Below are 14,568 nucleotides of genomic sequence, written 5' to 3' on the forward strand. Positions count from 1 at the left end.
ATTCATACACAAGCACTCCATATACTTCTCCACTTTAATGCACTCCACTTACACCACTGATCCTACTGTTTCACATAAGACTATGTTCTTTCTATTAATTTTCGATTTGGTATTAACATGAAGATCAGTATCCCAATAAGAAATAGATTATTAAGTATAAACATGGGCGTTGCTTGTGTGCGCCTCCCGTCCGTGCTGCTTACCTCACTGCTCCGGTTTCTCGGTACATACTGCGCACTCATTCCCTCCTTGTACACTAAACTATGATTGTATGAGTCAACATCCATGACGAGCTGTGTGCCGTATACACACCTGAAGACGACTAATTATGCAAGTGAAGTGAACTTGAGCCAGTTGAGGAATGTGATTATTCAATCAACCCAGTATGAGGTATCGCTAGAAGACCTAACTAGACACTAGGGAGACTCTGCTGGGTCAGGACTATATCTCACGCTTGCCGCTCGCATTTCTCTTGATTACACAATAAAAGCCAATGGGTCTCATAATTTCATTGACCCTTATTTGCGATCCACTCGCAAATAAACCAAACTGATAATGGACACAATAGAGGCAAAATAATCACCGAGCATGTTCCCCAGGTACAATGCAACGCACCTCGGGCTGTTCAAACAATACAAAGGACACCAATACGACCAAAGCCAATCAAACTTAGTTGTTTATTGCCTAGGCTCCAACTTATGTTATGTGTTCGAGTCCCAGGCCAGAGAAAGAGCACTGCATATCATAGAAAAAAAACATAACGCACGGCAGGAAGTAAGAGGAATCGCATCTAATTAGTTGCATGAACAAATTAAATGTATGAAGTAACAAGAACGACGCCGCCCCGCCCGCGCGCGCGCGCCCCCCCCCCCCGCCCGCTCCCCTTTAATCCAGACGCACTATTGCTTCGCTAACAGGGTAGTTTTTAGCACTGTCTGACCATGCTATCTTACACACACATTCAGCCAGCAGACTGTTGTCATTGATCTAAAGGTCGATCAGCAGTCGGTTCCAACAGGAGCCCTCAAGCCATGGATACTCTGGAAGTAAAGACCTGGCTCTCGAAGAGCATCAAAACACAAATAAAAAAGGGACCTCAATTTTCCCTCCAAAACAGATTACCTTCAGTTACTTGTATCTGGTTCCTGGCAGGGAGAATCTTATAAGAACGAAGAAACGTAGACATAAGGTTAGGAGATTCGTTCAGTCAATTCAATTCAATTCAATTTATTTGTATAGGTAGCCAAATTCATCACCAGAAAGTCATCTCAGGACACTTTTCAAATAGAGCAGGTCTAGACCGAACCTCCTTTTAACAATTACAGAAACGCCAACCACTACGCCAACCATGATCAAGCAACTTGGCCGACGGGGGGCCAGGAAGAAAAACTGCCTGTGAAAAGGCAGAAAAAAACCCTAGGACAGACCCTTCGGCCTCCTAGGTTGGGTGGTCATCTGCCTTGAAGCAGTTGGGGTGAGAGAGAGAGAGAGAGAGACAGAGGGAGAGACGATACGACAGACCATGACGCAACAAACTACACCAATACACTTACACTAATGAACATGAAGAAGAAGAAGCCTTAATTTCTTAATCTTAAACTGTATAATTTTTATAACTTTCATCAAGTTATAATAAAAAGGCTATTATTAATTTATTATTCAGTAGATTCAGTTTGGTTCTGCTTAATTAACAGTATTCATGTCACAACATTTGCATTATTCCATTAAAGTGTTGGTTCAACATTCTGGTCATTCACCACTGTATCTATAATTAAAATTTAATTGTGATCATTTATTCTGATGAATTACTATGTGTTATTTAACTGTTATTTTTATCTGTTGTCAGTAAATAATCCCATATATTTTTGTAAATTGATGTTTTAATGAGTAAAAGAAAAATTAACACTGATTAAGACTCATGTCAAAATCATGAACATGTTTTTCAAAATGAGATTATTATTGTTAGCATGGTTTAATGTCTTATTTGAGCCTTTACTATTGTCTTCCAAATGATACATACAGTTTTTGCTTTATTTTCTGAAAATAAGGTTTAATTATATTATTATAGAATTCTACAGTATTATATGTTATAATATTGTCCCTCTTAAGAAAGACTGGATTGATATTTATTCCACAGAACAATATCAAGTTTGGCAATATGTTGACTTGTTTGTTACATGTTATGAATATGAGTGGGCGGTCCTTTGATGAGCTGGAGAAATACTTGTATTGAGAAGAAAGACAACTTCCAAATCTGAAACAAAATCAAATCTACCAAAACAGAAGTTTTGTTTACTTGCACCAGACCGTACTGGCAGGTGATTGCAGAGTGATAATCAAATACAAATATTTTTACACATATTGATTGTCTCAAAACGCAAACACAAAGCAATGTGCTGTTGTCTCAACCTTTTATATGCTCTGTGTCTGGAAACATTTATTCTTTCCACTGACTACTGCAGATAAATGTCATCAGCAGGGGTGGCTTACAGCATCAGCCAATTGGAACTTACCAGTGATGTAATTTTAAGGGACTTATGGGGATCACAGTTATGTAAATCACATATGATCAAGCATTAAATGAACTAAAGAGATATTTTCTCTACATATATGGGGATGTCCAGTGCTTCAAAAGTGCCTCCCTTAATGTAATCCAACACAACATCACAGCAAACTAAGCCTAAACAATACAATTAGAAAGGAGTTAACACCTCTTTGACGTATTTGCTCCGAAAACTGAACATGAGGTAGTATTTATTGCAGTGGTAGATTTGTACGATTCAGTCCACAGTATTAGAGGTCACTGAGTTTAGATTCATACATGTTTAGTGGCAAAGCAGCCACTGGTCACTTATCACCACCAGGTGGCAGGACAACCCAGCTGATTCTGGTGTTTCCACTGCATTGTCTTCATCACTGTCTTCCTCTCCAGAGAAAGAGAGACAGAGAGAAATAGAGAGAGAGACGGAGACAGAGAGAGAGAGAGAGAGACTTGAAAATACAAGAAGAGTTTTGCAAAGAGTTAGACAATCAGGGTCTGAGGATCTCTCTGTTGCATGGCCTTATCATTAACAAAAGCCAAGAGTGGGAGGTTGTGGAGCTCTTCTCATCTTTGTGCAGACCCATTGATGAGAGGGTCCCAACAACAGTGAGACCCACAACACTCATGCTTTCTCTCTCCCCTCTACTTCGACCTTTGAGTTACACCTACTGCCTTCCTTTGGATTATTGCTCTTTTAAATGCTGAAGGCGCCTGTGGAGGACTGAAAGAAGAATCTGCAAGGAGGATTAACTCTGCAGCTATTTTGTTTAACTTTAACTTTTTTGAAGTTGGTTTTATTCATCATCACCATCTGTATGAGATTTTCTTCAGCTGGAATAATGCCTTCGTGGTGGAGTAGAAGCTCCTGGTTTCCTGTGGTGTTTGGTGCTGCGCTGGTTGTTCTTACCGCTGGCAATGCTGGACCGAACCAGGACAGGAGGCAGGCTGGGTCCTCCTCATGCTTTGGAGGCTTTGATCTTTACTTTGTTTTGGACAAGTGAGTTACCTGACACATTGCTTGACACATTCAGAGGGGATGGATGAATAGGATGGTTTATGTTATCAAGTGAAAGTTATTCAGGTCAAAGTGTACGAGAAATATAGAAACAGCATATTATTTTTGAATTAGAATTGACTTCTGCATTTATCTCCAAGTTCAGCTTGACTTGAATATTTCAACTGTCTCTGCTGATGATCTTAAAAAATATGTCACATAATTATGCATAAAGTAAATATGCATTATTTTATGTTGCACCTGTGCTTCTCCCACCACGGTCTGCTAAAATGTTTTCATGATGTCATCCCCATTTCTGTTATCATTACGCCCCCTGGTGTCATGTCATGCTGAAAAATTGATGGCTGGACTGATGATGCATTGCTCTGATAGGCCTCGTTCTACATTTCAACTTGGCATTTGTCTACAGCTGGTAATGATTAGTGATGTGTTAGGTGTTCCCCCATTCATCCGACTGCTGCAGGCTGCAAAGACTATACGCAATGTAGCTTACTGTTGTGTTTGGTGTTCTTCTTAGTGCATAAATTACCTGTTAGATTTCCTCATCCTCTTGGAGTTCTAACGCACTCAGTGTATCTAAAGTAGGACACAGGATGTTTGGACCTCCTCAAAATCTTTTGGATACATTGGTCTTGATTTAGAAACAGTTCTGTTTCTAAATCAATGTTTATCTAACCTGGTTTTGGATGATCTCTGTTTTCTTTCATGTCATGCAGTCATGCAACATGGGCACGAGAAAGTCAGTCAGTAACATTTTTATGAGACATTATTTGGTTCCTTTAATTTCTTACATTTTTTGCAGTTATTTGGAGGATGCATGTGATGCATTACCATACTCTACAAATTTAGCAAGGTATTAAGCAATCTCATTAGCAAAGCCAGTCAAATGAAAACAGTTTAAGGTTCTCAAAGAGGGTCAGTGTCACACACAAGCTGTGTTTACCAGTGTTTAACTGGGACTTGAAGGCAAAGCACTTTATCTTGTAGATAAATATGCTCACAGTTCCTCTGGTATTGACAATTAACTTACCCAGACTGTTGCCTTTGGACTGTAACAGAGTACTACTTAAAACTACTTGTTTTTATTACTTTTTCTTTCTTTTTTTAACCACAAACCAAAATGTTTGCCAACTAACAACAACAAGCTGTTCATCTCCTCAGTTTAACAACAAATATATTTTTCAACTTATCATTTTTCTTATCTTGAAGACGGGATTGAAGGATTGCAGTCTGCCATCTCCCTCTCTGTAGCTCCAGAGATGGTGATGCATTTTCCAGTTGTCCTACAGTACACATCAGTGCCAACTCCAGGCAGACTGATGTTGCTCTGAGGGGAAATTAGGCAATTGTGTGTAATAGAGAGTATTTGTTAACGTGAGCCATGTTTTAACGACACAGATTTATATTACATGTGTGACGTGACAGAATTTATTGTCGGGCATCAATTCACTGCATTAGCTGTTCCTTTTCTTTTCTCCAGGTGGGATTGTAGCTGGCTTTGCTGCCTTTTAGCAGGGATGTCCTCCACTTGCACTTACTGTCCTCTTGCAGTATCGCTCTGATCTCTCTTCTCCTCTCTTCTGTGTGTCTGCTCTGCCCTTTCTCCATTACAACCAAATGTTCCAATGTTTCAGCCTGTTGGCTAGGCTGTTTGTGCTGGGACTTGTGTGATGGTAACAATGGAAAAATAGATGTTTTGAGAAATGATGCAGGGGAATGTGGGGTTATAAAAACACAGTTTAAATGAAAGACATTTTGATAAGCATCAACAATGATCCATGCAAGCTTGCAAAACTGCTCTCTATTAATCAGATACAACTGTGTATCTATAGATAATTAGATTAGATGACTCTACTGAAAAGCTTCTCTCCTCCTAATTCTTTAATCCCTTTATCTTTATTTCCAAACAACAACAGAGCAGGATACAGAAGACTTTGTGGCTGTTGCTATACAATCCAATAAACATCAAGTAAAAATGTGCACCAGCCCAGTTTGGAGTTCATTAGCAAAGAGGAAACATAGTTCAAGATGTTTAACATCCACACTGACCTAGTTCTGATCATAGAGTTGGTTGGATGGAGGCTTAATGAGGGTACATTTAATTGAAGGTGCATTATAAAGATGTAAACACTAATCTGAGGAGTACAGCATCATTGTGTTCTCACCAGCAGTGCTTCCCAAAGCATTTACTCATGCAGAACTATTCTGCAGGCTCTCGCTATTTTCCCTTTCCCTTTAGAGATTATTCAGTGGAATGATTACTGACCTTCTGGTTGCAAGGGTGTTGCGGGCAAAGATTCAAAATGACTACTTGAGACACAAAACTACTACAAAGGCATGCAAAATGACAACAAAGAGATTCAAAAGGTCCACAAAAAGACCCAAAATGACTCTTTGTGGACATTTTGAACAACTACAAAGAGATGCTTAACAACTACAAAGAAATACGAAACCACTACAAAGTGACATAAAGCAACTACATAGAGATGCAAAACAAGGATGTATAAGAATGGCTACTGTTCGTACGGCTCACAGTCTTCATTGTTAATCTATGGACAGTTATACCTAAATCTTGGGGTTCCATGAGAACCACAGTTAAGATACAGTGGTTGAAAAACACATCCGCACATTAATTTTGCTTTTCTCTTCTCAGATCCGGGAGTGTGCAGAATCACTGGAATGAAATCTACCACTTTGTTGAACATCTAGCTCATAAATTCATAAGGTAGAAAAAAAGAAAATCCTAATTGTGTCATGAGGTGCGCGACGAAAAACATGTAACATGAAATGATTAACAGAGAATACTTTTCTCTTCTGCTTACCCCAGTCCACAGTTGCGGATGTCCTTCATTGTGTTTTCCACTGAGGGACGGATCTTGATGAGCCTGACAGAAGACAGGTGGGTGAAGATCCCCCTCAAAACTGCTTTTAATCCCTTGCTTTTCTATCATCCATCTGAAAGGAATGAGTGTAATACCAGATTTGGACACAGGTCACACACAGTTATGATCCCTCTGAATTTTTATGACCAAGAAGCGATTCCAGACAGATACTTTCCTTCACTGTGATCTGTCTGTAGTGTCCTCGGTCTGGACAACTACTTCATGGTGTAGTTTTTGACACATTGTGGGAAGATTATGTGTCTAATCCTTCCTCAGCAGAGTGTCTCAGCAGCCACAAAATATTTTCACTTTTTCACTGCTTCCCTCGTGTCTTATTCTGCAAAGGGCTCATTTCCGGTTTATCTGCGTGACAGTTTCTCGAGCCAATACACACCAATACTGTTTCAATTCATTCATCTGTTACACACGCTAATATTTTCTGCAAATGCTGCCCTTATGGAAACTATTATCTTGTTACCACGCCTCACGGTGTCTGGCTTTAGTCTAAAGTGTGTTCACAAATGAATCTGACAAAATAAATATTTTCAGTTAGATTGGATTATCAACAATGTGGATTACCTCGTCATCTGTATGTCTGCTCAGGGAACGCATTCGCAAAGGTCTGGAGGAGCTCCACGGAGTACTTCCTGGGGGAGACACCTTCATGCATGAGGGCATCCTGAGGGTGAGCAGTCTCAGTGCAGTGCATGTCCAACTCCAAGATGGCATCTGCTTTATCTCTGCTCTGTCTCCAGAACAAACACCACATGGTCCAGAAAAGCTAAATGGCCATTGTGTTAGAGCATGGAGGAGTTCCTTTATTCACTGCTTGCTACCAGATAGACAGTCTACTGATTCAAACCATCTTATCTTTTTTCACAGGCCAGTGAGCAGATATACTATGGAAACACTGAAGGTGTGTATACATTTCCTTATGCAGTAAAAATTTCTTTAATGTAGGGTAAGCCAAATTTGACTTTCCCAAGATACCTGTGGTTAAGTTTGGGGGGGCAAAACTATAAAATGCTTCTGCTCTGTTTTACCACTTCATGATTCAAATTATATAACCTACTCACAGCAAATATGTAAACATGAATGCAGGTTTTTGAATTGACTTAATATCACATATGTCAGAAGTGACATAAACTTAATTGCGTTAAAGCTCCAGTGTGATAGGATTCAGTGGCATTTATAGATCCTTCTAATTAGAACAAACTGGCCCTTTAAGTTAGATTTGCTCCTTGATTTGGAATTACTTGGAATTGAAATTAGAGCTATCGAGCTAGTGATTTGATTTTGCCTTGCTACAAAACGGATGATGTTGCATGGTTATTTGCAATGGATGGAAGAGTTAGCGTAAGAGTGTGAAATTACAGCAGAGGTTGAACAAATTCTTTCTGTCCTGCAGGTTATCGCACTGCCAGTGTCATTATAGCTCTGACAGACGGAGAGCTGCACGAGGATCTCTTCTACTATGCTGAGAGGGAGGTAAGAGAGATAAAGAGAGGTTAAATGGGTCACACAAATTATAACCAGATGAAACATATGACTAAGCATGTGATGGATCAGATCAAACACTGCACCCCTATACATCACCACTTTGATCCTCTTCCTCTGTCTGGAAAAATGGCGTCAGAGCGTCTGTCAGATTTATACATCCGAGCCCAGTCAGTCTCCTCACATCTGTGCTGGAATCTAATGATTTATTTGCTCCTCAGACCATTTAGTCGCTACAGGTAGAGGCGTGCAAAATCTGCATAATCAGCTTTGAGTGGCCTCAGACACACGTTGACGGCAGGGATGAAGTGGGGCTGATGTTCACAGAAGCTGGAAATGTTTCTCTTGACAGCTGTGGGTTGTCATTTAGTGTCAACACCAAAATCCACAGGCATTATTACTTGGAAATGAAGTGTTTGGCTTGTGTGTTCAATTTAGTGATGAGGCATCTATTCGACATTTATATTGTTATGATATTGTTATGATTATGATGTCTGAATAATGTTATTCACTTGGAAAATGGTGTTGCCCAATTTTTTGTAAAATCTTGTTAGAGGCCGTACAAACAAGAACCTTTTTTCGACAGTGTTTTGGATGATGTTATGAAATGCAGCGGTGTAATTGAATCCAGGTGCTGAGCTTCTTCCTGTTTTTGCTGTGAATCTGTGCATACCTGACAGGCCAATCGCTCCCGAAGTCTGGGTGCCTCAGTTTACTGTGTGGGGGTGAAGGACTTCAATGAGACACAGGTGCCTATTTTTCACTAAGTTTCAGTCTTTACCTTAATGTCTCATGTCAATGTCTAAGCTTCAGAGAGTGAAATGGTAGTAAGATTGTGAATAAATATGTGTGCAGTTACTTGTGATAGTAATAACTTGTTTCCTCTCTAGCTGGCAAAGATTGCTGATAGTAAGGACCACGTCTTCCCTGTGAATGATGGATTTGAAGCCTTGCAGGGGGTCATTGACTCGGTAAGCATTTCAGTTCTGCCTACAAACGTGTTCAGATATCACCAATACTACCACTGAGGACTGAACATGATACTTTCAGTAATGTGTCTTAGAGGTCCACAGGAAATCATCTTGCTTTAATGGACTTCATGTAATCTTTCCCATCACATCTTCTTTAATCCGTCAACACGCTGATGAAATAGCACACAGGAAACAGAGGAAAACAGGTTTAAAGCACGCTAAGTTATTCCATCCATGGAGCCTGGCCAGTGACAGAATTCCAGGAAAACCTGCCACAACTGTGACTTTCCTGCTTTTGATCATCACAGCTGACATCTGGCCAAACATGATCGAAGTGTGTGCCGTATCCCTTAAGACCCACCTCACTGGTGTTGATTTCATTCTTTGTATTTTCTAACTCGATGAATGAAAAATTAATGTTTGTCGTGAAGGGTCACTGGGATACAAGGTTTGTCGAGTAGAGTTAAAGGTCAGGCAGCTGACTGTCATCTGGAGCAAATTAACAGTGAAAGCTGTTGCTCCTTATTCTTATGAGTGGGGCAGTAGGCCATGAATCAGTCTCCTTCGTCTTCAGGGTTTCAGTTGAGAGCAGCAGGTACAGACACATCTGCAGAGCACAGATGGAGACTTGAAGGTCTCAGTGGCCGCAGTGGCAAAAAGGTTAATTAATTGGCACATAAAAGTCATTGGCTGTGGCTAAAACTAGTCTAAAAGAGAAGACAAGATAGAGAAGATACTATTGTATCATTGCACTGTATCAGATAACAGCACTACAATATTGTCCTCAAATAGTAATGCTAATGGTAAAATTCTTGTGTTTGAGAATGCTCCAACATTTGATATTTGCTGGCTGGCTGCTGAAAAGTGTTGCCTTCCTGTTCATCTCCTCAGATCCTGAAGAAGTCCTGTATTGAGATCCTGGCAGCAGAGCCCTCTAGTATCTGTGCAGGAGGTAAGACAAGGACGATTTACCTCCCATTCATCCTCATCAGGTGACTTCATTAATGAAATCAGACTTAGTTTTCCTACACGATTTAACCCTTGTTAACATGCTGTTGTGTAAATACATTTATAATTTTATTTTTTTTATAACAAATTGGGCTTGCACATTTGATGAAGATGACAACAATTATCATTAAACATTTTTATTACACCAAACAAGGAGGTTATTTTGGCTACACATTAACAAATATCTGCCTAAAAGTCAGTACAGACAAAGAAATGTAGATTGTATCAATTGTATTATATATATATATGTATTGTATATACTGAAACATGTCATAGGTTCAAAATCCAGTTTATAAGCAGTTTTCATAACAGGAGGAAAAGTCATGAATCAGTTTGATAAAACAATATTAAATGATAAAAGCTGTTAAAGAACAAACAGGATATTAAGGTTAATAATGACATTATGCCAACTACAGCTACAGTATTTTGACAAAAATTAGTAATTTTTTTTTGTGGCATATTTCCAACAACAAAATCACTAAACGCATTTCAAGGAATTTTCGTAACACTGTGGCGAGTCAACAGTGGTTGTTGACATGATGTACTAACACGATGAGACATTTGGGTGTTACTTTGTTACTTTACTTTTTTACATAAATCAAATTCATGGTAAATTTATTTTAAATTCTTGCGGTGACGTTTGTGTCTCTCCTCTCCTCAATCAGAGACCTTCCAAGTGGTGGTGAGAGGAAATGGATTTCTCCACGCCCGCAATATCGATAAGGTTCTGTGCAGCTTCCGCATCAACGACACCGTTACTAAGAGTGAGTGAAACATCACCGAGCATCTCCTCGCCATCTCGGATTAACTGCATGCAGTGTTTCATCACACATGAGAGTACACATTGACTCAGAGCATCAAAGCTGATTGCTCGGTTAATTTACAATAAACACAGCCGGAATACACAGATGAGTGAGCAGCTCATTGTAAAATACATCTAAATTCCCAAAAGTCAAACACAAAGTCCAGCCACACAGCTGGAGTCCTCTGTGATCAAACAAGGAGTCATGCTGGTGTTACTGGTATCATGGCTTTTTGTTTTAAGCAACACATTGGGTAATTTTACAGCCTGGAAAGGAGCCAGAAACAAGAGATAAAGGAGAACGAGTACCACACACGAGGCAGAAGGTGGAAAAAGGCCTTAAGGATACAACTAGTTTCCCCACGGTCGTTACTGGTGGCTTACTGTAAAACCACTTCCTACCAGGCATGCCACAATAGCTGCAGGAGGTGCTGGTCTAATTACAAAGCAAGATATTCATCAGAACTGAAGCACAAACAAAAGATCTACTCCTTTGAGTGAGAATTGGCTGTTTCTGTTTCTTTTTAGCTCATGTCAGTCCTTCTCCATGTCTCAGTCAGTCAGCTGCAGATCATCATCTTCCATATACTCTATATAGGAATAGGAATGTATTATGGGAATATTTCCTGCCGTCAACTCTCTTTGAAGTTGCTTCTATCTATGTGGTCTGTCTTGGAGTTTAGTGACATGTTGCATGATGGTTAAACATATTTTCTGCTTTCTCATGTATGTACTATATATAGCATGCATTATAGCACACATGCAGTACTTTTTAGCTATCCTGAGAGACTTTACTTTAATGGTGGTGATTTTGGTGATCAACATCATGCTCTTTAAATCCAATTTTTCCAAGAAAGTACAAAAAAAGTCCTTTAACTATTAATCAAACGTTAATTTCTCAGAATCATAATTGTTTCTGCGTCATACAACATCCGACTTCCTGCAGACAAACAGCGGACATGGAAACAATTTGAGTAAAATAATCTCCTTATGACAATCCCATTATACTTGTATACTCCTCCAGATACATCCACCTCTCTAGATTGTTTACACACAATCCTCTGGAACTTGTTTACCTCACATCGGGGGTTAACTTTAAAAAATAATGAGGCCAGGGTTAGCTTGCTTGGAGATGAATATGTGATTGCCTATAAGGAAAACCATTTCTCTTCTCTTGAATACATCTTGCCCTCAGCAACTCCCCCGCTCCAGCCCTCTGCATTCTTTGCAAATATGGTGAAATTGTATAAAGGAAACCAGCAATATGTACCTGCATGTGTTGAGCAGATGAATAGATGTTTGAGTTTGTGTCTCCAGGAAAAAGTAGCAGCAAATACAGTCAGACAGGCTGGGATTTGGCAGAGCCTGAGCTAACCATTGTTCCGGTGACAGATGTTGCAACTTTGGAGCCATCAATGGCAATCCAATATTGAACTGTGTGAATGATGGGAAACAAGACTTTAAAGAAATGTTTCAACTTTTTGGGATTAATTTGCTTTCTTGCCGAGAGTAAGATGGGAAGATCGACACCACTCTATTGAAGCTACAGCCAGCAGCTGGTTAGCTTAGCTTAGCATAAAGACTGAAACCAAGGATAACAGCTTGAATAGCTATTTCCAATGGTGACTAAATCTCCCTACAACTCGAAAACTCACTCATTATCACGTTATATGTAATTTGTTTAATCCGTACAACAACTAAAATGTAAAAAAAAAAAAAAACATAATATTTTTTTCCGTCTCCTCTCACGGTGATGACAACACTCCAGGAAATAGTCTGGCACATAAAAACGTTTAACAGATTAAAGAAATGTACCGAAATATTCACATTATTTTTCATCTGTGAAATTTTTTCACTTGCCTTTCAGGGCTTCTGTGCAGCAGGATGTAACATGAGTTATTATTATTGTCTTTATGCTTTCCTAAGCTCTCCAGGTTATAGCTTCATATTTACAGAGGTATTGAAAGTGAATTAGTGTATTTTCCAGATACTTGAATTATTCCTTCAAATACAATTTAAGCTAAATATGATAAATTCAAGTACTTCATGTAAATTAATTCAACAACTCAAACATGCTGCTGTGTCCCCATAGTCTACTTAAATTGACCTTACTGACAGTCCGTCCCAATAAATAGTCTCTCAAAGGTTGTACTTCTACCATCATTTTAAGCAATAATTCCAAATAATTTACTGGTTAAAATTGAAGTCTGGGCACTTGTCGGCACCGCACAGTAAAACATGACCTCTCTCGGTGCTTGGGGAGTAAACAGTCCAATAAAACATCATGACATGAACTCAGGATGTTTGCCAGCATCTTTATCCTCGGGGGATTTAAACAGTGGAATCCTGCAGAATCAGGTCCTGTCAGCTCTTTACTGGACTTTGCCGTAATTTGTCATTTATAAGGCTCTCAGTCCTTTTCGTCTTGCTTTAATAGTGTAAGGCCAATCTGAGTGCAAGGTGTGGTGCGGAGATGAACGCTGAGCAGGATCATATCTGGGCCAGTTTGTATTGGCGTGGAGCTGTTTTTGGCAGAGCTGCTCCCCCCCTCCCCTCCACCCTGCATGGTTTTCTAGAGAGGAGCAGCCGCGACCCATGCGGCTGCTTGTGTTGATTTCCTCAGTTCTGGGGTATGCTCTCCCCCTGCCAGGATAAACAGACAGGCTTGGGCGACGATGCTCATTGGAGCCACTCTCCTAAAAGCCAGCTGGACAAGGAGAGGACCTACATTTGCCTGAAAAACAAAAGCTGTGCTGAAATAGTGGTGTTTCTGAGAGGGATACAGATGTCTTCATACAGTAGACAACAAAGCACTTGTTTTGAGGAATCGCTCCTCTCAGACGGTTTGTTAATCGAGTTGCAGTGAAAGATGTGACATCATTTCACTTCTGTGAACATGTGCATAGTTTCCCCTCTCTTATTGAATTAAAATGCAGTCATGCAGCGTTATTCAGTCAATAAACTAATCTCACTGTAATCAGGCTGAAGAATGACATAATTTAAAAGGTGATTCAGGTCATGGTTTGTGGGTAAAACCTCCTGGTTCGGGAGCTTTATGTAACAGTGAATGCTACTGACTGTTAACACAAGACAAAGACTGGAATGTTTGGCTGATTCTCTGTTTTTCATGACCCTCTTTTCCTCTTCTTCACTAGTGGTGAAGCCTTTGATTGTGGAAGATACATATCTTCTCTGCCCTGCACCAATACTTCAAGATGAGGGAATGTAAGTCCTGTAATTTATTTCAATAAATGTGAGGTTTCATATGACACCATCTACTCTAAGGCACCACATGAATGACAGCCGAGATATTTTTCTTTTTCCTTTCCAGGGCAGCAAACCTTTATGTTAGTATGAACGAAGGTCTTAGTTTCATCTCCAGTTCGGTCACCATTACCACTGTGGGCTGTGTGAGTACAATATAAGCATTTGGCTTCAAAGCTGTATTATTTTGGGTAATGGTGCTTTTCAACTGCAAAAAAAAAAAAAAAAACAGGCTAGCACTACTAAGAGATAACTAACCAGTACAATTAATACAAACAGTGCGATACAAACTTAAGAAGATGTCTAAATGATGGATGCAGATTAATTAAAGTATTTCAGCAACAGCAAGAATCACAGTCCTTAAGTAGTGATTCCATGGAAGATAAAACCAAAAGAGCCTCTTTACAGCACAACGCATTAAGCCTAGAGAAGTGGTTTACATCTTTTTAGTGCTCTGCACATTCAGGCAGTGTGTGTTGACTTGTTTGTCTCTGTCACAGTCTGATGGGACCATCCTGGCCATAGCTCTTCTCATCCTGATGCTGCTCCTGGTCTTGGCTCTCCTCTGGTGGTTCTGGCCTCTCTGC

At 39.8% G+C, this 14,568-nt stretch overlaps 1 protein-coding gene across 1 annotated transcript in view; it reads left to right on the forward strand.

Moving 5' to 3' along the window:
- Positions 1-2,971: 2,971 nt before the first annotated feature.
- Positions 2,972-14,568, forward strand: part of LOC118325381 (anthrax toxin receptor 1-like) — a gene marked incomplete in the record, with an annotated part of 23,244 nt that continues 11,647 nt past the window's right edge. Inside the window, 13 exon segments of the mRNA XM_035658038.1 lie at positions 2,972-3,539; positions 6,211-6,282; positions 6,385-6,456; positions 7,043-7,124; positions 7,322-7,355; positions 7,848-7,927; positions 8,617-8,685; positions 8,827-8,907; positions 9,799-9,859; positions 10,581-10,679; positions 13,873-13,942; positions 14,049-14,127; positions 14,482-14,567. Of these exon segments, the coding sequence (XP_035513931.1) occupies positions 3,358-3,539; positions 6,211-6,282; positions 6,385-6,456; positions 7,043-7,124; positions 7,322-7,355; positions 7,848-7,927; positions 8,617-8,685; positions 8,827-8,907; positions 9,799-9,859; positions 10,581-10,679; positions 13,873-13,942; positions 14,049-14,127; positions 14,482-14,567 (1,067 nt within the window).

This window comes from Morone saxatilis, unplaced genomic scaffold (genome assembly GCF_004916995.1).
Source record: "Morone saxatilis isolate NCDOM2014 unplaced genomic scaffold, NCSU_SB_2.0 Contig16, whole genome shotgun sequence".
In the NCBI taxonomy this organism is placed as follows: Eukaryota; Metazoa; Chordata; class Actinopteri; family Moronidae; genus Morone; species Morone saxatilis.